This window comes from Mastigoproctus giganteus, chromosome 6, assembly GCF_048544385.1.
Source record: "Mastigoproctus giganteus isolate SK-2022 chromosome 6, ASM4854438v1, whole genome shotgun sequence".
Classification (NCBI taxonomy): Eukaryota; Metazoa; Arthropoda; class Arachnida; order Uropygi; family Thelyphonidae; genus Mastigoproctus; species Mastigoproctus giganteus.
Genome location: NC_143580.1, coordinates 32,399,418 through 32,426,932, shown reverse-complemented (window position 1 = coordinate 32,426,932; position 27,515 = coordinate 32,399,418). Strand labels below are relative to the sequence as shown.

The following is a 27,515-nucleotide window of genomic DNA, read 5'->3' as shown; positions in this document are numbered from 1 at the left end:
TGACTGACTTTATAGTCTTATTTCCTGAGTGCTAATTCTAAAACAGCTCATAGCCACTAGAAGTACTGACCCACATGAATGAAATCATTGCACTTATAGAACAGGATTAAAATTATCAAAGGGCCACTGACTTTCCACAAGAAACTAAAATGACATAAAAAACAACACTTTCCAATGCCATAAACCAATTAGAATATTTGAGGATGAAAATCGATGTTTTAAAAGAGTTGTTTCAGTGGATTCTGGAGGATACAATGAGACAACGGCCTCCGTAGCCGAATGGGCAGGAGCGGGAGTGCAGTAGCACACGCTCTTTGAGTAGACTGGGGTTCAAGCCCCTGACTGCTGAATACGGTCGATCTGCCAACCTGCACTGGACCAGTGTGGCAGATTATGGTCCATTTCCCTCAGCATGAATTGTTGAGGAGGCTTCCATCCTGCAGTGGGTTGATAATGGCTGCACTTTACTTTTACTTTACTTTACAATGAGACATCCCAAGTACCATTGTAAATATTTCCAAGAAATAATCGAAGTCTGAGTATTTTGGCATGATAAATTGTTTTAGATCACTATGTTATCAGATTTCTACACATTTCCTTAGGAATCAAGATGTAAAAACCAAATTAAAAAATCCATTTCATGCTTTTTTTTTTTTTTTTTTTTTTTTTTGAGTTTTTGAATTTAATAGCCAGTGATTTCAAACATACAGATCACTCTCTATCTGAGAAACAGAATGATAAATGCAGAATCACTTCAAACAATAGCTGCTGTACCTTACAGATGTAATTAATATAGAACACCTACTCTGCAATCAAACTGGTTGGTTTTAAATTTCAAATCCAGAAAATTCTAATTAGGAAATTAAAATAACTTATGAGTTCAAAGATCAAAATTATTAAAATTCTTGCACACCATTTGCTATTATTGTTTACTTCATTTACTTTTAAAATGCCTTAAAAAGGGGTGAGCAAATTTAATTATATGCAAATTTTCTCTTTCTAGGATAAGGGGACATAAATTCAAATTAAGGAAAGATAATTGTTTATTGGATAGAAGAAAATTTGCTAATAAGTGATTACTCTTTAGTAGTGGTGTAACTAGGGTTGTGCCACCCAGGGAAAATAAAAAAATGGTGTCCTTTGAAAACTGTTCTTTTGGAATTTTTGCATTTTTTAACCATAAAAGGCATCCCCCAAATTTGGCACCCAGGGCACATGCCCCACCTGCCTCACCCTAGTTACGCCACTACTCTTTAGTCAAAGAGTAATCATTAGAATAGGTACTGCCTAGTCTTGTATAATCTAAGAATTTTACATAGGTTTAAAGAAGGATCAGATATATATTTGGAAAAAGATAAATTAGGAAACTAGAGAGAAACTTTCCCTTTTTTTGATAAATGCTAATGCTTCCTTGAATTGTTCTGTCATTTTAACAGTAACTTAGGAAATGAGAAACAAAATATATTCTCCTAGAGTTTAGTGAGAACACAGTGAGGTTGATCAAGTACTGTTCAAGACTTTGGAATGCACCTATGAAGAGGACCCTCTATATATGGTGTAACAAGTTCAGAGACAATCAGCTAAGGTACCATCAATTGGTATCTTGAGGAAATTTAGTATTTGTGAATCAACATCATACATCTACCTGTTACTGAAGTATCAAGGAGTACAATGTTGGAGTACATACAGTACTATGTTTCAAGATGCACGGTATTCAGAAAAATTGAAACAGGCCCTGTATAATTATTTATTTACTTACTGATCTGTTTATTCATTTAGAAGTAAATGAGTCAAGAGAAATTAAGCAAATGAAATAAAAAGTAGGTAAATGAAGTCCCATTTGAAATGATGAAGGGTATGATTTTAATATGAAATTAAATCAATCCAGATTTATACTATACCTCCCTGTTGCTAGGAGAAAATCTTTCTTTAAACTTTTCCTGATACTAGTAACACCTGAAGTATGCCTGCAAAAAATTTAAAATATTAATAAATCTCTGAAAGGAATAAACAATAAAGAAAACAAAATTTTAAAAATATCATCTTCAATAAAAATTATATCATACAATATGTATTTTGTTATCTAAATGATTAAAAAAAAAAAAGTGCCAGATACACCAAACAGAAAAATATCATATATCTTGTTATTTGCTCAAATTTTTGATTAATAAAATAACAAAAGATAATCAGTTATGAAATAATATTTCCTTATACAAAGAATCAAAAAAAACCCTTCAAGGACTGAATTTTTATTTTAAACAAATATAATATTTACAGATAATTACATAAGAATTTTTCAAAATAATGACATTGGGAAAAAATGTGTCAATAGCCAACTATTTACACGTTTTTGATGTGAAACATCCTTGGGGCACCTCAACTGAGTAAATCCAATTGGTCAAGAAAAATGCGACGCAGAAGTGACATCATCTGCAGTTTCTACCAGAGGTCAATTATTGTAACTTGTATGATTGCAACAATATAAGTATTTGTAATCAAACATTACAACAATACAAATACTTGTATTGTTGCAATCATACTATTCAACAAATGGCTAAAATCAAACAGGTAACTAGGCTATTGGCTTGGATTTCACTAACCTCTTCCAAGCCAAGGATGTTTCACATAAAAACATCTACCATCCGTGCTTGGCACAAGTGCCATCCCCCCCCCCCCATTTATGAGAGTTCACTGATTGTGCTTGTCATTGCTGCTACAGATTCTGCTTCAATAGATAACTCTCTCTCTCTCTTTAGTGAGTTTTGGCAAAAAAATATAAAGACCACATAACACAAGATCAGCTGAATAAAAAGGATGTTGTAAAACAGCATTTGGAAGGATAATCAGAAATTACTATGGGGAAACTTCTATTTAGAAGGCTGAAGTTTTGTGAGTGGGTTATAAAATAGCAGGTTTTATCTCAAGTGCATGGGCAAAGGGAACAAATATGTGGGAATTATATTTACTCACAAAACATCCTTTATACTGAAATAGATATGATTTTTGGAATTACAACCTTACAGAGAGCCATACGCAGATAACCTTCTCTCTTGGCAGTATGCGCTTTCTAGGTGATTAATCCAAAATTATCTAGGGTGAATTCTTTTTTTTAAAGGACAAGCAGAGGAAGATGGACAACTGTAGTCAAAGAAAATTACCAACATTGTTAACTGTTTCAAATGCCAGTGGATGTACTAATTGTAATAAATCACAAGGTATGTAAATATATGAATTATTACAGCACCACTGAATTATGACTTTCTCCTTAAAATTGTGTGTTCAAGTTATCTCCCAACACCCACATTATACTGAGATTGAACTGTAAAAGTCTTGAGCTTTTAATTTTTTAAATCACACAAAAAAATTTGACAAGACCAGGCAAAAGAAGTCGACTAAGAAGAAAATTCTCTCAAAAGCAGTTCTAAAATAAAAAAAGATAATTTCTACAAGAAACCAATCTTTTCTTGCCTATAACATATGAAACTTCAGATAGAAATATTTTAGAAGTCTTCTGATCCTTTTTTTCTTTCACCAAGATAGCAAAGGCGTCAAAAGACAGCTATACAGAAAAAGTAAAAAAGATCGGAAAGCTCAGTTGCTGTGAAAATTTAATTAATTTTTGAAATCACACAAAAAAATATTACAGTCGAAGCTCTTTATAGTGACCCTCTTTTTAACGTCCCAACACATTATAATGTCCCTATATGGCTGGTCCCAGCCAATTAACCACAATCTCATTAACCTAATACCATTTTACATTCAGTACAACAACACTGAAAATAAAAGAATTTCTCTAAAATGATCATAAATTTCTACCTCTTAATCTGAATTTTTACTTTTTTTATTACAATATTTGCATTTAAAAATAACAGAAAGCTTCAAATATATTGAAGTAATTTACAAGCTTTCAGCCTGACCATGAGAATTCATTTCTCATGGTCAGGATTTCCCATTTCTCTTTTCTTGCATTGCGGTAATGGAATGAACATTGGCTAATGTTAATTTCATTACATGTGTATGTTTATTGGTATGGCTCCAAGAAAGCAGATAGTTTTGCCATTTGCAAGCTGATGCATTCTAAGGCTGACATCACCAAACAGTTCAGCATCCCAAAGAGCACTCTGTTCACTGTTCTAAAAGACTGAAAGTTTGGAGAAATCTGTTGCACCGGGCAGGATTCGAGCATGAAAGACGGAGTAGCCGGTGTTGTTGTTGTTGTTGTCAGCCAACCGGCGAAATTGTCAGCTACAGAAACATGTGCCACTTCATTACCACTAAACCTCTTTATACAATTTGAAACACCTCAAAATATCAGTCTTTATAAAAACTATGTAATGCCAAATATGGTATTACCTGTTAATAACAGTCTTATTACAAGTATTTATTTATATAGGTAATAATACCCTACCATTGCTTCTATGTGTAATTTGCATACATTCCAGTTATGACAAATAAAAATTTAAACTGGATTGAAAAAGGATAGTTGCAGAATAAATGTGCACAGCTGCCAACTCCATATTTATGATGGAGAATCAGTCTTTTTTGACTTGATTTGACCCCCTTTCTACAACTTATCATTCGTACTAGAGCTAGTACCATAGTTTTTCTGTCCTTTTTTATTTCAAGAACACCATCTTCTCCATCTTTTCTTTTCACAAAAAATTGTAAAACTATATTTAAATCAGAATTTTTAAAAAAAATTCTTTTTCCCCCCCCTAATTTTTGTTATCAAATGTGGCCTTGATAAACATCTGAGAATAGTTCCCCACAATTGTTCAGTTAGCTATTAAAAATTCACAGGTTTTAAATTCCAATGCAACACATAAGATATGGTCCAAGGATTATTCCTCTCTCAGTTTAGAAAGGAATAAAGATTAATAAAAGAACTTAAAAGTTGATTAAAAGGATTTATTTTCAAACAAAATAAATTACACATTTTCAACTCCTATCTCACACTGCTGATAGAGTCTAGAAATATTAGCCAAAACACCATCCTCTCTGTCAAATAGTAAAGGCCACCTTCCTTGTCAATTACAATTATAAAAGACCAATGAGTGACAAGTGCAGAGACAATATGTATTGACTGTCAAAACTTTACCATAAAGTGTTTTATACATATGGAAAAAAAAAAAAAGAAAAAAAAGTTACTGCAAGTTATACTCAAGGCAGAAGCTATATGATTTTGTGAATAAATAAGTTTGGTAGATTGGAGACAGTCTAGCAGCCAGCTAACTTTCTATTGTGAATTATTATCTGATTCTCCAATTATCTGATTTCCTTATGACAGTCAAGAAATCTGTTAGTTCCAAACAGAATTCATAGATAGAATATTGTTCAGGGTTATTGAAACCATTAAGTTAAATAATATTTAACTTTAATCATATTTGGAGAACCAGTTCACCTGGTAATGCTATTTGAGAATATTTTTATCAACTAAATTGAAATGAATTACTTTTGCAAAATAACTGAAGGTAATAAAATAGATATTTTTGGTTCTGTCATTTTCAATGTGAGAACCTACCAGACTATTATCAAAGAAGAAAGAACTGAATGTACAGTAATCCTTGGTCTGAGTACTGACAAGTGCACATGGAAGCATGAAATATAACAAGTTATTTGAAGTCATCCATGGAATTTTAATTATTTCTCACAGCAATACTGAGTATCAAAGAATATTTAACCATGTGAAAAAAAAAAATTGTATTTAGATCTTTCTGGTGTAGTTTTGGAAATACTCTTATCAGCCAAGCCTGAACAGTAGTGCCATTGTTATAGACAGAACTTTGATCAATATTTCTGAAGATATGCAAAGTCTGCTATCATATCTTCCTTGAAGAAATCATAATTAGTTGAGGTCTAATAGACAAACCACATGAAAATCCACAGACAGAAAAATGTTAGGTATGTTAATGTTCAAAAGCATACTAAACTGGTAAACACTCTTATAGCTGTAGTTTGATATAAAATGTATTTTGTCAGTTAAATTAATTTCTAATTTCACTGACTAAATGTCAGTGCAGTGTAGACATTAAAAAACCTCCTGTTTTCTTCCTGCTTATAATTGCCTGATCTCCAGCTTTTTTGGAAGTCAAAAGTTGGCAACTATGAATATTATATAATGATGGCCCAATGCCAAAGAGATGTAGTGCTTATTTTCCCATTGCCAATGGTGTTCTTAAACTTGCTTTTCAAGTTTTTATGATACAATTTGATTAATAATAGCTATGTACATTTTTCTATACATACCAAGTTGTGGCAAGCTAGAGAACAGCAAACTCAATAAGATTTTAGAAAAATGTATTAAAAAAAAAAATCACAGTGGATATTCAAGTTTTGAGATGCTGGATAAAGGGGTCTTCACTGTACAAAAAGTGCTTAAATGGATAAAAATTGAAAAGCTCTCAAATTTGCCAACCACCATAGAAAACCTTTTGCTTAAAATTTAAATTTGTTATTATTTTTTTTTTTTTAGGAGCATTAGGAACTAAGGCCATATTGCTCCGGGGATATGTGGTGGTCATTCCCTGACCTTTCTGCATCCTCCGTATTTGGTGCACGGGCTCGAACCCCGGTCTAATCAAGAAGCATGTGCTACGCACTGCTGCTCCTGCCCACCTGGCTACGGAGGCACCACCTAAAAGTTAAATGACATACCTGATGTTAACATCACTTTAGATGAAAAATGGCGAAAATTTAAGAGAACTTTAGTGGAAGCTACAAAAGAGGTAAGTGGAGAGGTCTCTAAATACAGGAAATTCAATGGTGAACTCAAGAAGTTAAAGAAGCAGTTAAAAAAACTAAAAGAAATTTTGGTCAAATAAAACTAATAAATCACCGTTGGAATATAAAGTGTAAGAAGGCTAAAATATCTGCCTAAAATATAATATTTTTTGTGTAAATAATCAAAATATTTGAACATTAATAATTTTGTATATTAGTATTATTATTAGTATCAGCAAAATGATGCAAGGAAGCAAGCTTATGTAGCACCAGATAAATAAAAATAATGATATAAATCAAATTTAAATTAAATAAAAAAAAGAAGTAACCAATGTTACCATCCCTCACTTCAATTACCCATTTCTTTCAAGTATTTATCCAACTCCATTCCTTAAATTTAGATAAACTTGCACCCTCCACAAGAGCAGGTGAGAGTTTATTCCAACAGTCAATCATTCTTTAGCTAAAGGAAAAATATGAAGCATTTATTCAATAATTATCCACCTTTCTATTTAAATTTATACCCTCCTGTGTATGCCACATATTGTTTATTAATATTACACATGGAAGTCAACAAGAGAATAAGCTAAACAAGAAGTGCAGAAATTATCTAAAAGACAAAATTAGCTGTTTATAACATATTTTTAAGAATGTTTTAACCTATGGAGCTGAAAGCTGAGTAAGAAATAAAAGAAAAACTCTTTCCGACAGGTTCTAAGAATTACATTGCTTTATAATGGAATAATCACCTATTTATTTCTATGGAAATATATATTTTATATATCATTGAAAAAAAAAAAAAAACCAATAAGCTGTAAGCAGCCTGTCTACACTATTCGGATTCAAACTGTATAATTACTCCAAACTTCGGATTGTAGTTACTCCCAAGTCCCTGTCTACAGCTTGGTATTACTCAAGTGGTACATTACTCTAGGTTACTGCTACCCAGATTCAAGACCATGCATTTCCAATGTCAAACCTCAGTTGCCATTTTTCAGCCCAAGTCTTGTTGAGGTAGCATAACCTGATTTCTGCAATTAACTACCCTGCTCACCTTTGTATTTTCAGCAAAGTTGAAATATCTATGTTAATATCATTAATGAATATTAGAAACAATAAGAGGCCAAGAACTGAACCTTGTGGGACTACTCTCTGTCTCCAATCATTTAAAAATCCTTTTATCCATAGTAGTAACTTGTCCTTGCCAAACTGCTCCAATTTATACAATTGTTCATGTAGGACTACATCAAAAGCTTTACTGAAATCTAAGTAAATGACATTAGAGTTATTCTTTATATCCAGTTATTCACTGACAATCTCATAGTAACTAATTACATTAGCCAAACATGATGCAACCTTCACAAAACCGTGTTATGACTCCTTATAGTTCTATACCTATGCAAACAGGCACCTCTGTAGCCAGGTGGAAAAGAGCAGCAGTGCGTAGCACACGCTTCTTGATTAGACGGGGGTTTGAGCCCGTCACCACCAAATATGGAGGATGCGAAAAGGTCAGGGAATGACCACCTCATATTCCCGGAGCAATATGGCCTTAGTTGCTAATGCTCCTAAAAACCAAATAACAAACAAACAAACCTATCCAAATGATTTATACTACATTTTTAACTAAGGATTCTACAATCTTCCTTGGCCTTTAAATCAGACTGACAGATCTGTAATTGCTCATTTCATCCTTTTAGTCACCTTTGTGAACAGAAAACATCAGTGCATCTCCTCATATTGTTTATTAATATTACACATGGAAATCAACAAGAGAATAAGCTAAACAAGAAGTGCAGAAATTATCTAAAAGACACAATTAGCTGTTTATAACACATTTTTAAGCCCGTTTTAACCTATGGAGCTGAAAGCTGAAAAAAATAAAAGAAAAAATCAATGGAACTAACTGACAGAAGCAAAGGCAAGACCATATTACAAATAAGAAAACTATCTTAGGATAACAAATATTCAATCAGAGGTAAATGAAGCAAACTTAAGATGGTATAGGTATGTAGAAAGGACAGAAGATGGGAAATTGGCTAAACAAATATTCAAAGCAAAAATAAATGGTGATAGGCTTGCAGGCATACCATGAAAGTGTGCAATGATGGTGTCAGGAAAACGTTCAAGGAAAGAGAGTGTACATTGGCTGGGGCTGAAGATATAACAAAAAATAAGGTAGCAGAGAAGAAAACAGAGAATGGGAAGTTGATAGTACACATCAGTCCTTCTGGACTGTTGTCCAGAAGGACTGATGTGTAGGTGACCTCTACACATTAAAAATATAACAACTTTGTATTATAGCAACAGAGTTTTAATATATAGTGCAGTGGTTTCCACATATGTTTCCTGTTATGATAAACATAGTTCAATTCCACCTTCAGCACAAAGCTGCTTTTTTATTATGATTTTATTAAAAATAATTGAGGTTATCTCTGAATAATGTCTGCTGATTGTCACTAGTGCATTAATTGAGCTTCCTTAGCATACTATGCCAAGGAAGCTAAATTAATGCACTTTTTACTTACATAAAATTACTATTTAGCATTAGTTGAGGCATATGATGCAAGAAAGCAAGCTTATAGCAAGCTTTTTTTAGCTGATGCTTTTTCAAGCATCAGCTAAAAAAAAAAAAAAAAAAAAAATCCTTCCTATTTCACCCATCCAGATGTTTGTCTAGTTTAGCCTTAAATTTATTTAAGCTATCAACTTCCACAACAACAGATGGAAATCTATTGCAGCAATCAACTACCAGCTTGCTAATGGAAAACTTCCGCACATCTATTCTACAACTGTCTTTCCCCAATTTGAATCTCTGCTCAGGTTCTTAATCTCAGCAAGTGGAAGTATCCCATCAGCAATGAGCCCATTCAAGGCCTCGTACCCCTCAATCAGATAACCTTGCAGGTGCCTAGTCTCCAAGTGCTGTAACTTACAAAATTTAATCCTCTCCCGGTAAGAGAACTCCTTTGTTCTTCTCACCAATCTTTTTGTCCTTCTCTGTAGTCATTCTAGCAACTCTACATCCTTCCTAAAATGAGGCCCCCAAACATGTATGCAGTACTCAAGGTGTGGCCTGACCATTGCCTTATACAAAGGTATAATCACCTCCATGTCTCTGCTAGCAAAATTCGTATATATCATTGATGAAACTCCATGACCTGCTCTGGCAGCCCCTCTGCACTGCTCAAAGAACAGCATATACAATAACCCCAAGGTCTTTTTCATTCTCCACCTCCCTGAGTGTAGTACCACACAGTTGGTACATTTCTCTTGGGTTACTGCAACCATATGCAGTACTTTGCATTTGTCAATATGAAACTTCAGTTGCCACTTCTCAGCCCATCTACCTAATTTTTCTAGATCCTGTTGCAGTAGCATACTGTCTTTACTATCATTAACAACCCTGCCAACCTTTGTATCATCTGCAAACTTGGACATTAAGCCTGATATACCTTCATCAATATCATTAATAAATACACAAAACAATGGGGCCAGTACCAAACCCTGGGTGACTCCACTAATAACATTAGTCCGCGTAGAGCAGTGTCCATTTATTACCACTCTCTGCCATCCCCCACTTAACCATCCCTTTATCCATTGCAGCAACTTGCCCTTAATGCTATACCTCTCCAATTTGTATAGCAGTCTTCCATGTGCAACAGTATCAAAAGCTTTCCTGAAATCCAAGTATATGATATCAAAATTATTTTTTGCATCCAGTTACTTTGTAACCACATCGTAGTATCCAATCAAATTGGTCAGACAGACAAGCAAGACTTCCCCTCAACAAACCCATGCTTTGTCTGAACTATTACTGCATTCTTGTCTAGGTGATCCTACATCACTTCTTTAACCAGTGACCTCATTATTTTCTGTGGAACAAACGTTAAACTAACAGGTCTATAATTATTTACATCACCCTTTGAACCCCCTTTGTGAATTGAGGATACATTTGGACATCTCCAGTCCATGGGGACCTTCCCTGAATCAAAGGATGCTCTCATAATTATGGCTAAGGGTTTGCTTACTTCCCTCATTGCCTCCTTCCATATAACTGGATAGATTCCATCTGCCCCAGGTGCCTTTTTTATGTTTAAATTTAACAATTTCTCCTCCACTTTGCTCTCTGTTATTACAAAATCATTTAGCCTCCTGTTAGAGTTTAGTAAACTTCTATCCTCCCCTTCCTTACAGAATTCCTCATGTGTGAATGTAGATGCAAAATACTCATTCAGTTTGTCAGCTATTTGAGCAGGATCATCAACAGTCGAACCACCAACATCAAGTGGACCAATCTAATTCATCCTCTTCCTTCTGGAGTTTACATAAGTAAAGAAGTCTTTGTTTTTCTTTGCATTCTTTGTCAAGGATTTCTCATAATCAGCCTTCACTTGCCTAACTCCCTTTGTGACTTGATTACACAGTAACTTATGCCTGCTATAGGCTTCTGTGTCACCCGCTAATTTATATGCATCCCACATATTTTTCTTCTCTCCACAAGCCTCATTAGTTCATCTGACATCCATTTAGGCCTAAATCTTGAAGAGTCTTAGTTGGTATGAAAAGCCTAGTAGCTTCCACGATTAATTCCCCGAAGGCCTCACATTTAGAATTCACTGTTTTTAACATCATCAGTTGATTCCACTATACAGAATTCAAAAACTGCCTGAGACCACTGTAGTCACCTTTAAAAAAAACAAAAACCCTTCCCTTTACCCTTAATAGCAGTTACATCTTTAAGTAAATCGCACATCAGTAGACTGCGATTATTGTCACCTAGTGGTTCCTTTATCTGCAAATTCCTAATGCACAAGTCATCTCCACTGATAATCAGATCAAGAGTATTACCCCCTCTGGTTGCCCCTCGAACATGTTGCTGTAGGAAACAGTCCTCCAATTATCTGCAAATTCCTAATGCATGAGTTATCTCCTCTGATAATCAGATCAAGAGTATTACCCCCTCTGGTTGCCCCTCGAACATGTTGCTGTAGGAAACAATCCTCCAATAAATCCACAAAAGTTTTGCTAGCATGCAAGCGACCAACCCACAAGTTCCAGTTAATATCTGGAAAGTTAAAATTCCCCATTACAAGACATTCTGATTTATTGGCTCACTCTATTTCTCTGCACAATTATTTGTTGTACTCATCAGAGTCATTAGGCCTATAACACACTCCTACTCTCATTTTCCCTTTCCCAGTGTTTATGTCACACCAAACTGACTCAACATTGCACTGTCCACCCACGTCAACTGGATGCACTTCATTAGATTTACTCAAGTAAAATCAGTAATGGTATCACGAGAACTATGTGTATTTATATCTATGACTAAAATCACAGATACAAAGAGAAAATGCACAGCAGAATGAACTAATGGTAATGAGGATAATTAGGACTTTTGGTGCACACCATATATTGCCTCAAGTTAAAGGTAACTTTATAGATATTTTTATTGTAATTTTCTGAAGCTTAGATATATTTTATATTTTTATTTGTTATATTTTACATGTTTTTAGATGTAAATATTTATACATACAGTTTTATTAGCTATTATTTCTTATTTTGAAATTAAATATTGATATATACCAACTTAAATTTTTTTGATAAAACTTCTGCTTTAACCAATAAAGTAAAATAAAATAACTATATGAGGTGTGGTAATCAAGTTCCAGGACTGCTGCAAAAAAAGAACATAAAGTAACAGAGCTCAAAAATGGTTTTATTTTATTCAAAGTAATCATCCCTTGATTGAATGTGCTTATTATTGTTTTAAAAGTTTCTGAAAAGTCTGTGCAAGCATCCGAAGAGATGAGGTAGAGTTTCGTGATTACATTTTTCTTTATGTCCTCAACACTCTGAAATTGCTTTCCTTTAAGAACAGTTTTCGCCTTGGGAAAGAGGAAGTCCATTAGTGCTAGATCAGGAGAATAGAGCAGACTGATCTGTACAAGATCATGTTTCAATAGAAATGTCTGTTGTGCAAAATTAGCTGCCTTTCAAAATTACAAGAAATGTGCTTCATATCAGTCTTTGAATCACCTGGTTCAATAATTTCTGAAGCACCTAGAATGCAGTATTGACTCTCTCTCAAGGAATTTGTACCTAAAGGGGAGACCCTTTAGGTACAAATTCCTTGTGAATTACAAGGTAAGTGAAACTTTGAAGTCCATCGCATGCTCTGATGCTTCACATCTGGGTGGTACTGAAACACTTGACACTCATCTCCAGTGACAATACATTCGAGAAAATAAGGATTATCCTGATAAGTCTGGATGGAGTCTTCACACTCTTCACCATAAAAAGAACTCTTCACTAGTTCTGCTTGTCCACGAGGCACAAATTTTGCACATTCCTTCCTTCCTTTTCCATAAATCTTCATGCAGAATTTGACGAAACATCTCATTCATATCCAACTCATTAGAGATCGTTCTGAGGATCAAATTATGATCTCTTGCCTCCATTTCTTGAACATTTGCAATTCTATCCTTATTTTGAGAGGTTGATTTATGCCCACTTCTTGGGTCATTGCAAACATCCTTACATCCATCTGTCTTTAAACCACTTGTATCCTTCAAACACACTGGTGCGACATTTTTAACATTTCATCACCATACACAGTTTTTAACATTTCATACATATCTGTTGCAGAGTTTTTGATGAAACTGGTTGTTACTTGCAACCTGTCAGCCTACCGGAAAATCCCTGTACTTGGAAGTTATCCAAACAACTCTTCTGCCATCCAAACAACTAAAAAGCCTCTCATTGCATCTGAATCTGAATATTGGCTACCGAAATGTGCCAATTGGAAATTCAATCTGCCACCACAAGGTAGAACAACAGCATTAGCAAATGCAATGGGGGTTCCCATTGCATTTGCTAATGCCGTTGGTTCTTAACAAAAGCAAAGGTTCCTATTGCATCTGCTATGTCTCAGCAGATGCAATAGGAACCATCCATATGAGATACCATCTGCCCATTGCCCAGCGTCGCCTCGGCAAAAAGGGTTGTGGAACTTATCTCCGAACCATCCATATGAGATACATGCTGCTGGAGAATCCCTATCTCTGCCTTGCAAACTACTCCTAGATTGGGCCACCCAGAATTAGAGACTTTTCCTAACAGATCAATTCCTCCCTTTTCAGATGCTCTCCCAGATCTACAAACTTGATGCTGACCTTAACAAATTCACATGTGATAAAAGATATAGAAAGAAGGTGTTTTCCATGCAATGACATCAGTTGGACTGACCTTTTTTTTTTTAGTTTATTTCACTTTGTATGTCTTGGCATTGTTAACCCCTGGACTGCATGCCGTGACAGGTCAGTTTCAACATTAAGTTCTTTGTAACCATATTTTTCTTAGGTTGCAATAAAGATTTTGTCTCTCTCTCTCTCTCTCTCATAATTAAATTTCTAAAATTTATGGTTCATTATTAAATTATATTTAAATTTAAAACATGTATTGCTTTGAAACACATTCTTGTTACATTCCCTAGCACAATAGCTGAGTGCTTATTACAACTCACATTATTTACTAGCACTCTTTTTATTACCATTTACAAGGAAACAAACCATAACTACAATGTACTGTACTGAGAAGTGATCAATACCTTTTTCAAAACTATCATAGAAAGTAATATACAAAAGGAAAACTTAGAGGAACATTTTACTGTGTCAAAAGGAAAGAATAAAAATTTTAAAAGTTTGCATAAATAATGTCATATTGTGTGTGTAAAACATATTTTGTGCACACTTTTTTTTGGTATAAATATAAAATGATCAACTTACTTTTTTTTATGAAAAATGGGTGTATCACAACATGTCCTTATGTCCCATCCATTCAAAAAATTATCATCACCACCTAGATCACTTACAATAAAAAGAATATTATCAGCTTATTTACATGTGCACATATTATAATTATAATACAATTGATGTGGTTGAAATTTCGAAATTTCAAAAATTTTCTTTGTTAGTGACACTTCAAGATGAATTTAGATGGATGGCATTTCAGAAATTCAGCTTCCTATCACCAAACAACAATGGAGGAGGATATACACTGATGAGCCAAAACATTATGACCACTTACTTAATAGTGATTTTGGGCTGCCTTTAGCTGTGATAACTACTTTCACCCAGCATGGCATCAACTCCAAGAGGCCACGGAAGGTGTTCTTGGGTATCTTGGATCAGCTGGACAGAAGGACATCCTGGAGTTCATCAATGGTATGAAGCACTGACATGGACTGGCAAATGTTGCATTCCACCACATCCCATAAATGGTTGGTGGAACTGATGTTGGGGAAATTTGGCAGCCAAGGGAGCATAAGAAATGCTTGGAAATAATCTTTCAACCATTCTGCACAAGGTGGGCTTTGTGACAAAGGGTGAGGGTGCTGTCATGATGAAAGATTCCAATGCCATCTGGATACATAGGCACCATATAAAGCAAAACTTGGTCCAAAATAATGCTGAGATAAGATCTGGCAGTGAGGGTGTGTTCAATCAGAATGAGAGGGGCCAGTGATGTCCATGAAAACATCTCCCAAACTATGATACCACTGCCACTGGCCTGTTTATGCCTAACTGTGTAATCTGATTCAGCTGCTCACCATCAAATATGCATCTGTCCATTTGCATGACGGAGCTATAACCTTTATTCATTAGACCAGGCAACTTTTTTCCAGTCATGCAATAACCAGTAACAATGCTCTCATACCCACTGGAGGTCGAAATGTTGTCAGTCAGTCAAACACGGCACATAAACCACAGGTTGCCTAATCTGCAGGCTGCAAGTGTGTCCGCTGGATGGTGTGCTCAGAAACATTTCTCTGTGTATTCTGATTGTAATCTGCTGTTAATTGAAGGATCGTGAACATCAGATTGTCCTGGACAGTACATGCCAACCACTGTTCACTTTGACCTTCACCAAGTGGTCTCTCCATGCAAGCACATTGGGTGGTTGTGTGCTCCTCTTTTGACCATTCTCACCAGTCCTTCACTACGGTGGCCATCAAACAGCCAACAATGCCTGCAGTTGTTCAGATGCTGGGTCCCATTTTCCTAATGCCACTAATCATTTCCCATATCAAACTCTATCAGGTTTTTCCCTTTCCCCACTGCACAGGCACTCCATGAATGCCCACTCTATATGATGACCTTAGGAGTATACTCATCTCCACGATCACCTACATTCCAAAGGACCAGGAAAATCACTTCTAGACAGCAGAGAAAAATACAACGCTCTCTCACATTTCACACAGGATCTCTTCGGCAGAAGAACCCTGCTCCAACCAAATGACAGACCACCACCACCTGAAATGTAAGAAGATGCCACAATAACCACCAGTAGTGAACCCCAACATAGAAAAAGGACTTGACCATCTATACAAACCTGACATTGCACTAACTGGCAATCAGCTGGGCTCTCTTGCCTGGCTTACTTTCAAATCGCACTTCCCCTCCCCTCCTTTTGCCTGATGGAGTCTTGTCTCCATTGTAATTGGGGATGCCTTCCCTTTTATCCTCATACTTCCATCTTTTTTCCCCCTTCTCTTCAACCCTGAACCCCCATCACTCTAACTTCACTTTTTCTTTTTTTTTTTTATACAGAGTGTCTCAAAAATATTGGTACAAACGTTAAGGGGAGGTAGGTAACATCTAAAGGAATGTGAATAGCATAGGAACCCATAACCGGAAACGTCATGGGAAAGTAGTAGCAGAGGCACGAGAAGCAGAAATGACATGACAGTAATTAGTGGCATTTATTTGACATAATATTAACAATGGAGTACGAGATGGATGCATTTCATGATGTTACAACAGATGCTCGAAGGTTCCACCATGAGACGCGATGCATGAGTGACACCGACGCAGCATGGATTGGCGGACACGGTCGAACACACCTGGAGTTTCTTTGACAGTAGCAGCAGCGCAGATGAGTCTCGCCCTGAGATCCATTTCCATCTCCACATGCATGATAGATTTGAGGGCCCCACAGAAAGAAATCAAAGCTCGATAAATCAGGTGAGCGTGGGGGCCAGGCAACAGGTCCACCACGGCCAATCCATTGACGCCCAAAATGCCTGTTCAAATGGTTACGAACACACCTTCCATAATGGGCAGGTGCCCCGTCATGTTGAAACCAAATGTTGTGTCTCACATTTGCTGGAACATCGTCAAGTAACCCTGGTAGAACTTGTTCAAGAAAGATCCGATATTTAGCAGAGTTCATGCAGGATGGTAACAGGTATGGGTCGACTAAGCAGTCACTGACCATACCTGCCCACACATTTATTGCAAAGCGATGTTGTGCCGCATGGGGTACACACTGTGCGGGTTGTTGTGAGCCCACACATGAGCATTGTGCTGATTGAATAAGCCTTCCCGAATGAAATAAGCCTCATCCATGAACAAAACATAGGCTGAAAAACTCAAGTCTTGAACACTTTCTTGGAGAAACCACTGTGCAAAAGCCACACGTGCAGGATGATCTTGGGGGAGCAGTAACTGAACCCTTTGGAGATGAAAGGGGTATAAGGAATCGTGGTGCCAGACACGCTGTACACTGCAACGAGCCACTCCTAAGGCAGAGGCAATGGCATGTGTGCTGGTAGTAGGATTATAATGGACGACATTCAACACACTTTCTTACTTTCTTCCATGGAGGGAGTTTGCGTCGAACGTGGTCTGACCACACTACTCCTATTACCTCTAAATGACCCATAATCACACAAATTTTGATGCACACACACGCAAACAAATGGTAGTCCGGTACATGTCTGTCTGGGAAGCATTCTCCATAAATTCATTGAGTGGCTTGTTCATTGCCCTCTGCTAATCCATACACTAGGTGCATGTCTGCCCGCTCACAGTTCGTATATCGATGCATGCTCTTCGTGCAGAAACTACTGCTTGAATAAGTAAACCAGAAATTTTCCCTCTCACAAACTGATGAACAGCGCTGTGTACCGATTTACGGTGACGTTTCCGGTTATGGGTTCCTATGCAATTCACATTCCTTTAAATGTTACCTACCTCCCCTAAATGTTTGTACCAATATTTTTGAGACACCCTGTATATTGCCTGGGCTTTGCCGCTGAAAGCCCAGGCAATTAGGCGGCAGGACCTGCCAGAGATTTTGGGACTACCTGGCTACCTCCCAGAGATTAGTAGACAACGTGGGGCTCCTGTCTGGTCCCCATAGAAAAAGGCCAGAGTACAACACAACACAACCCAACACTACACTTCACAAAACAACACACCTTTGGCTTTTACAGAGTACTGTATCACCACACAGAGTAAACGGCACAGATGTGTGGAAACCACTGGAGGTGCCCCAACTCAGAGGCTATGCCACTATGCACAGGCGCTTTGTACTGACGAACTGACACTTATTACCCATGCTATCACTATATATGGTTCACTGGTCAGTGGTGCCACTAGGTGTTGTGTAATGCATCCCACAACACTTAAATGTTTTGGTCATAATGTTTTGCTCATTTTCTGGTCATATCATTTTGGCTCATGAGTATATATATGACAAATATAGCAATCCTGCTTATTCCAAATTCTCATTAAATACTATTCCAATAAATTCTACTCATATATGAACACTATTAAATCAATAGCTACAATAACACTGCCATTATAAATTATTATTATAATTAATATTAGTATCAGCATTTATTTACTCTGTACTTTGCTGTACTTCTTGCACCATGCTCAAGAAACATATGGGGGTCTGGAATTCTGGGTGTTGAAATGGATCGATGAGTGGTCTCACCAGACCTACACTATACCCAAGACTGCAATTTGCTCCAACCTTGGGTTTGTTTGTTTGTTTGTTATTTGGTTTTTAGGAGCATTAGCAACTAAGGCCATATTTCTCCGGAGATATGCGGTGGTCATTCCCTGACCTTTCCGCATCGTCCGTATTTGGAGGGCATGGGCTCGAACCCCGGTCTAATCAAGGAGCGTGTGCTACACACTGCAGCTCCTGCACACCTGGCTACCAACCTTGGGTACTTGCCCACAGGGACCATATGCTGAAAATGAAAAGAATTCCTTCTTCTGTGCTCATCTAAACATGATCATATAAATATTCAGAACATGGTGAGATGGAGGTTGCCAGCCCTCCACAGCCCTCCACTCCTTATGTTCTAAGCTCCATAGATTCAGAGATTACATAGTTTCAATAGACACTCCCCCAAATGTGACCTTGATACACTCAACTCGCTGAATATCGATCTGAATCTATGGTTTATTGACAAGTTCTGTTTTTATTATTATTAGCCATATGGTACAAGGAAGCCTGAGGCTTATGCTACACCAGCCAAAAAAAAAAAAAAAAAAAAAAAAAAAAATCGCAAGTTACCCCGAGAGAGAGAGACGAGAGAGAGAGAGAGAGAGAGAGAGAGAGAGAGAGAGAGAGACGAGAGAGAGAGACGAGAGAGAGAGAGAGAGAGAGAGAGAGAGAGAGAGAGGGGAGAGAGAAGTACAAAGGAATCACCAAGAAAGAGAAGAATGATGATATCCAGCTCAGGACCCTGGGTTTGCCAAGCCCATACTCACCAGATGTGAGCCCCCGGGGTTGCAACAGCATAATTGGACTCTCTTTCTGTGTGTAAAGAGCAGCTGTGTCATTGTCAATCCTAGCCTTATAATGTAATTTTATTATATTTTGTTTCAATTATGTACTATTTAATGTTTTTTTTTTTTTTTTTTTTTTTAATTTCTGGTATTTTTGTTTTTAGTTTCAATTGTTTTTTTTTTATCTATTATATTTGCATTATTTCACTAAATTAATGTAATGGAAGCCTTCTGACAATACAGTTGAATGGATTGTACATATGCAGTGTAAAACAGCAAAGACTTCTATGCTTATTTTAACAATAGAAGGAAAGTGTTAAATCACATTAGGTCATTTGATGTCTAATGGTTAACAGTTGATGGACTTGCTTAGGTTGCAGACAAATTGAATTTTTGCATCTACATTCACACATAAGGAATTCTTTAGAGAATGGGTGATACCAGAAGTTTATCAAACTCTAATGAGGAGCTAAATGGCTTTGTGATAACTAAAAGGAAAGTGGAGGAGAAATTGTTGAAGATGGACATAAAAAAGGCACCTGAGATAGATGGAATCTACCCCTGGTGCCTTTCTTATGTCCACTTTCAACAATTATTAAGGGAGGTGGCAAAGGAGGTAAGCAAACCCTTAGCCATAATTATGAGAGCATCCTTGGATTCAGGGGAGGTTCCTATGGACTGGAAATGTGCAAATGTATCCCCAATTCATAAAGGGGGATCAAGAGGCGACATGAGTAACTATGAAACTGTTAGCTTAACGTCTGTTCCAGGGAGAATAATGGAATCACTGGTTAAAGAAGTAATGCAGGACCATCTGGACAGACATACAATTATACTCTTATCACAGCATGGATTTGTTAATAGGCAGTCTAGTCTAACCAATTCAATAGGTTACTATAATGCAGTGATATTGTTGCAATAAAAGACTGTTATACAAACTGGAGCAATGTGGCATTAGGAGCAAGTTACTTCTATGGATAAAGGGATGATTAACTGGGAGAAGAAGAAAAAGAAGACAGAGAGTGGTTATAAATGGGCACTGCTCTTTGTGGACTAATGTTATTACTGAAATTCTCCAGACTTCAATACTGGGCCCATTATTCTTTTCAATATTTATCAATGATATTGATGAAGGTATATCACGCTTAATGTCTAAGTTTTCAGATGATACAAAGGTTAGCAGGGTGGTTAGTGACAGTCATCTGGGAAAATTGGGACAATGGGCTGAGAAATGGCAGTTGAAGTTTAATATTGACAAATGCAAGGTAATGAATATGGGTAGCAGTAACTCCAGAGTAACTATGTGATACTACATTCAGGGTAGTGGAGAATGAAAAAGACCTAGGGGTAACTGTGCAGTCAGATATGAAATTCTCTGAGCATGCAGACATGCTGCCAGGACAGCTCATGGGATTTTGCCAATAATATTAAAAACTTTGATGGCAGGGATGAAGTGATTATCCCTTTGTTATGGCCATGGTTAAGCTGCATCTTGAGTACTATGTACAGGTCTGCAGGCATCATTTTAGGAAGGATGTAGATCTGCTGGAATGGGTGCAGAGAAGAGCAACCAGACTGGTGAAGGGAACAAAAGGGTGCTTTTAGCTAAAAAGGCTTCAGTTCTGCAAACTGCAGCATCTCAAAACTAGGCACCTGCAGGAAGATCTGATTGAGGTGCTTAAAGCCTTGAATGGATTGAGTAAGCTGAATTTTAATGGAATTCTTCCACTTGCTGAGACTGCACATATGAGAAGGCACAAATTCAAGTTGAGGAAGGATGGTTGCAGAATAGATTTGCAGAAGTTTGGTTTCAGCCATCAGGTGGTTGATTTTTGGAACAGGCTTCCATCTACTGTTGTGGAAGTAGTTGGGTTAAATAACTTCAAGGAAGAACTAGACAAATGTTTGGAGGGTATGGATGAGTGAACTGTGTAGGTTTTTGTTTTTAGGGGGAGGGGGCTGATGCTATATAAGCTTGCTTTCTTGCAAGTACTGCTACTACATAGCATATGTTTGAATTTTATTATTGTTTATCAGTAGACACAGCTTATTGTAAGATTCCTCTGATCATCTGTGTAAGGAATCATGATTGTATCTAAGTTAATAAAGAACTTTATCATTAATTAGTATATATGAGGGTAATTCAAAAAATAAGTTACACTTGACCATTGTAGCCCAAGAGACATTTATTGAAGTATGTAACATTATGCAACAGAAAGCACATACCTTGCTGTTGTTGTTGTTGTTGTATGTTTTACGGTGCAACGGCAGCTATAGGCCATTATTGCCCAACATACCTTGTACTACTTTTCCACATAGTCACCGAGTTGGTGTAAACACTTCTCGGAACGTGTGACTAAACGTTCGATTCCCTGATGATAGAAATCCACTCCTTGGTCATTCAGCCACCGTCGAACTGCTGTTTGCACCTGCTTATCATTTGCAAATCGTTGTCCCCCTAGATGTTCTTTCAGCTTGCCGAAGATGTGATAATCACAAGGCAAAAGATAGGGACTGTATGGCGGATGTTGCCATACCTCCCATCCAAAACTTTGGAGCAAGTGTCATGTTGTGCGTGCATTGTGGGGTGTGGCATTGTCCTGAATGAGAACAACACCTTTGCTTAACTTTTCAGGCCTCCTGTTTTTCATGGCTGTTCGCAAAGACTGTAATGTTTGGCAGTATGAGGCAGCATTAATTGTTGTGTCGTTTGCCATAAATTCCATGTAAACAACTCCTTCACAGTCGAAAAACAGTGGCCATGACCTTTCCTGCTGATGGTGCAACTTTGAATTTCTTCCGCTGTTATTTGGTTTTTTGGTTTTTAGGAGCATTAGCAACTAAGGACATATTGCTCCGGGATATGCAGTGGTCATTCCCTGACCTTTCCGCATCCTCCATATTTGGTGGTGACGGGCTCGAACCCCGGTCTAATCAAGAAGCGTATGCTACGCACTGCTGTTCCTTCCCACCTGGCTAGGGAGGCACCTTCTTCTTCTGCACAGGCAATGTTGTGTGTCTCCATTCCATAGACGCTCTCTTCATTTCTGGGGTGAAATGGTGCACCCACGTTTCATCGCCAGTGATGATGCGGTGTAAGAATTCATGGCCTTCCACAGAATAGCATTTAAGGAAGGCTGGTGAAGACAGAAAATGTTGACTTTTGTGTTCATCTGTCAGTGAACAAGAAACCCATCATGCACACAATTTGCGATAGTCAAGATGTTCATGGACGATGGAATGAACACTGCCCATCGAAATATCCAACTCCTTTGCATTTCTGTGACTGTCAGTCTTTGATTATTGCGAATCATTTCATCAACCTGCATCACGTTGTGTGCAGTGGTCGACGTTGATGACTTTCCTTTTCAATCAGTACGTCAATTCTGTGCGACCACTTTCAAACTGCAGGCACCACTTCACTATGGCTGGACACGACATTGAATTTTCTTCATACACTGCCATTATTTCACAATGAATCTCGGAACAATTCAGACGTTTTGCCCACAAAAATCATACTGTTCTGCGTACCTCAAACTTGGAGTAACATTCTAGCTGATGTGCCATCATGAACGCTTGCTCCTACACAACTGTTACCGCTACGTCAACGAAACTCAGCTACCAGGAGGCACACGATAGAACTCCATTCCATGCAGGCACCACATTTGTTGCGCAATTATACCAAGAGATGGCAGCAGGTGTAACTTATTTTTTGAATGTCCCTCGTAGTTGTACAGACATGCGAATTCATAGTTTCCTTCTTACCAAATAAAAGCTAAACCTCTTGTTCATCAGATTAGATATGCAAGATTTCCTTTTACAAAAGACATACTGTATTGAAAATGCAGTATGGAAATACCCTTGAAAATATATGAGTTTTGTAAAGATGACCTTGTGTTGTATTCTTAATCATTGCCTTGATGATTTTTTCTACCACTCAAGTCAGAATGAGTGTTCCGTAACTATCCAATTCATTCTTAGAGCCACCGTTATGGATTAGTGATACATTAGAAGTCTTCGTAATTAACATTAATCCAGCAGTGGTGGTGCCCAAAATGTAACAAAAATGGTGGCAGATCACCTGACAGGTCTTTCTTTTTAATTTTCAGAAAATGTTTTGGGCTTTTTCCATTCTGCTTAAACAGTAACAATATTCATATTTCCTTAATGGATTAGAATACTTACTGTATGTACGTTTTTTAAGTTTTAAAAGAAAATTTGAAAATCTGAAACATGCTCTGCATTTTACACCTTTTATTTTTAAAAATAAAAAAATATTAATTCTGCTGAAAATTGCAAAAAAAAAAACCCATTTTAGACAAAATAGAAATATGTTTCTTGGTCTCTTCCATTTTCCAGTTTAAAAGACCATTAAGTACATGAAATTTCAAACATATGCATGTTCATATATTTCTACCGATTATGTATATACTGTACATATTATTATAAAATTAAAAAACATTATATATACTCAATACTATTAATTCCTTTTGTTTTCAGATTTCAGTTGCATGAAATTTGAATTTATGTATCTTGCATTCAGCAGTGCAGCAGCCATTTGGGTTTCATTTTCCCAATCTGTGAAAACAGTAATAAATCTTACTTAATCATTTTTCTTTCTTTTTACCCTAGAATAACTAGGGTAAGATTGATGATGTTCATGGAACTAGTGGAAAAAGAAAAACAAGTAACCTGAAACTTTAAACAAACACTGCATTGGTACTTGTCTGGTATCCCACTATTCTTCAAGCAAAAAAAAGGCAAATAGTTGCAGACAGTAGTGGGATCCCTGAGAGGTCTCACACACAACTATAAAAATATCACTTTAAGAAACTACTGCAGTAAAAATTTGACGATAATTTTAATCACTGATTAGCAGTTAAAGCAGTAACGTTATTTTTGGGGATCACCTGTCAGGTGACCAGCCATTACCACTGGTTAAGGATCTGAGGCCTCCCTTATTGTTTCCCTAAAAATAACTGGGTATATATCAAACAACCCTTCTAAGTACACGGTCGAAGTGAGAGGTCCTTTAGGCACTTCAGATCACAACTTGGTGATTGTCTCTTCTCCAATGGAACCTTTATCTCTTGGCTATTCCCAACCTCGTGTTGTTTGGCATTACAAGAATGCAAAATGGGATGACCTGCGAGACTTCTTTTCTTCTTTTCCCTGGTCGGATTACTGTTTCAAAACTTCTGATGTCAACGTTTGCTCAGATCGTTTCAGTGAAATTATTCTTGCAGGAACGGAATCCTTTATCCCACACTCCACTTTAAAATCTCGTCCTTTATCTAAACCTTGGTTTTCCAATAAATGTGCTAAGGCTGTCCAAGAGAAGAATGTTGCATATCGTAATTGGCTTGTTTCTAATTCTTCAGTTTCATTTTCTGCCTACACCAAAGCTCACAACAATTGTAAAGCAGTTATTAATAAGTCCAAACTAGAGTTTGAACAGGCTAAGAGTAGAAAACTTGCTTCTTGCCCTAATGGTAGCCGAGCATTCTGGTCTCTTGCCAAAGCTATTGGCCGCAACTTTTGCCCAACTCTGCTCCCACCTCTGTCCAAACCAGATGGTTCTGTTGTCACTTCAGCCAAGGATAAAGCTGACCTGCTAGCATCCCATTTTTCTTCCAGCTCATGTATTAATGATCTTGGTAAAACACCTCCCACCATTCCCAACACGCTCCATTCAATGCCTCCTGTGGTCTTCCGTCAAAAGGATATCAGAAGGATTTTGATGAATCTTGATGCTAAGAAAGCTCCAGGTCCTGATGGTATTTCTCCACTTGTTCTCAAAACCTGTACTCCTGAACTTACTCCTATTCTTTGCCGCCTTTTTTCACTTTCTTACTCCAAAGGTGTTTTTCCTTCTGCTTGGAAATTTGCTCATATCCAGCCAGTTCCTAAAAAGGGTGACAAATCCCTCCCATCCAATTATCGTCCCACTGCAATTACTTCTACTCTTTCTAAAGTAATGGAGAAATCAATTAACTGCCAACTCTTAAACTACCTAGAAACCTTCCGTCTGATCAATGATCACCAGTATGGATTCCGTCAGTGTCGATCCACTGGTGATATTCTGGCTTATGTTACCCATTTATGGACTAATTCAATGGAAAGGTTCGGTGAAACACAAGTAGTTGCTCTTGGCATCTCAAAGGCTTTTGATCGTGTTTGGCATAAAGGTCTTCTAAACAAACTTCCATCTTATGGTTTGCCAACTGTTTTTAGTAATTGGTTATCCAGTTTTCTCTCTGATCGCTCACTGAGGGTGATGGTAGACGGCTCTCTGTCTTCTAACTTCTCCACTAATGCCGGTGTCGCCCAAGGTTCAGTTCTTTCCCCCACTCTTTTCCTCTTGTATATCAATGACCTTCTTCCATTGACTGGAAATCCTATCCATAGTTTTGCCGATGATAGCACATTGCATTCAACTTTCCATTTTGAGAACCTTGTCCTGCTCAATCAGCTTCAACTTCTAGAAAATCTGCTACCAATTCCTTAAATGCCGATCTTCAGGTAATTCTCCAGCGGGGCAACGACAACTTAGTTAATTTCAACCCTTCTAAAACTCAGTCTTGTCTTATATCTCGGAAAAAGGATTCTTCTGCTCCTATGCTTATCTTTAGTGACACTCCGATTTCTAGGCAAAATGATATATCTCTTTTGGGGATTACCCTGACTTCTAATCTCTCTTGGCACAACCACATTACAAATATTGCTTCCTCTGCATCTAAAAAACTTGGTTTTCTCTTTCGCTCTCGGCGTTACTTTTCTTCCAAACAGCTGCTCACTCTGTATAAATCGCAAATCCGCCCTGCCATGGAATATTGTTCCCATATCTGGGGTGGTGCCCCCAAAACCTCTCTCAGGCTTCTTGATTCCATTCAGAAGAGGGCAGTCAGGTTAATTAATGATTCATCTCTAACAGAGTCTCTCCACTCGCTTTCTCATAGACGCACTGTTTCTGCTGCATGCCTCTTCTACAGATACTTCCATGGGCACTGTTCTTCTGAATTGGCTTCTATAATTCCCGCTCTCTCTTTCAAAACAGTCTGAACACGTGCCGCCACCAGCCAACATCCATTTACTGTTCAACTTCAAACCCACAGAACCGACTTTTCATCTTCCTCATTTATTCATTCAACTGCCGTTTTCTGGAACAACCTTCCTTCATACGTATTTCCTGAAAATTACAATCTACGGAAGTTCAAGTCCAATGTCAACAAATATCTTCTTTCGTCTTCTCAACTTCCAACCCAAGCATGGTACTAAGTACTATAGGTTCTAATACCTCTCGTGTTTGGGGTTCACATAAAAAAAAAAAAAAAAATACGTCCCAGGCAGGCTTACTTACCTTTAGGCTCAATTTTTCTAGAAAACAATCGTTTGTAATTCCTAAATCACTAGCTTTGGAGTTTCTTCTTCCTGTGAAATTTAGGAGACTGATAGATTTTAGGTATTTCATTTGTAAAGATTGATGAAAGCACCCATTCAATTCATCAGCTATGTCAGCTGGGTTATCAATGACTCTCCTAGATCCATTATATAAACATCCAATGCGATTTGTACTTTTCTTTTTTGTATTATACTGTATATATGCAAAAATTCTTGTATCCCTTCTCTGCTCTCTGAGCTAGCAATTTCTTACTCAGCCTAATAATTTTTGTGGTACTATTACAGATCAACTTATTATACTCTTGAGAGCTTTTCATCACTCTACAACTAACTAGTGCTATTTATTATTATTATTTTGTGTTTTTTTTGCTCTATTAAATTCACTAGTCTATAGGTATCCTCTTCTTAATGGTGGTGTGAGATGAGAGCTTTCCCATGATGTGATGAGAGCTTTAAAATTATTCTGAAATGCCTATATTTTCTCCTTTCTCTCCCAATGCTCTCTTCCCAGTTGACACTGTCAATGACTGTCACAGTCTACTTTCCCGAAATTAAAACCCCTAGTTTCACCTTTAACAACTAAGATATCATTCATCACCACTCACCTTAACACTCCATGATCACTCCTCCAAAAAAAAGGATTCCTGTATTGTCAACCCTATGATATCATCTGGACTGTGGGTGATGATCAGTTATAGGACATTCTTTTCTTCATCAAGCTGCTAAAAATAACAGTTATCTAATGTATTTAAAAGTTTTGTCCCCCTTAGAGAGTTTCCTCCTGATTGCTCCAATCACAAA

The 27,515-nt window shown here is 37.2% G+C and overlaps 1 protein-coding gene across 1 annotated transcript in view; it reads right to left on the bottom strand.

Moving 5' to 3' along the window:
- Positions 1 to 27,515, bottom strand: part of LOC150084136 (diphthine methyltransferase) — a 61,054-nt gene that overhangs the window by 7,087 nt on the left and 26,452 nt on the right. Inside the window, exons 5-6 of the mRNA XM_090376129.1 lie at positions 14,511 to 14,583; positions 1,902 to 1,967 (exon numbers count right to left, since the gene is read on the bottom strand). Coding sequence (XP_090232255.1) covers positions 1,902 to 1,967; positions 14,511 to 14,583 — 139 coding nt within the window. The remainder of the gene's footprint in view (positions 1 to 1,901; positions 1,968 to 14,510; positions 14,584 to 27,515) is intronic.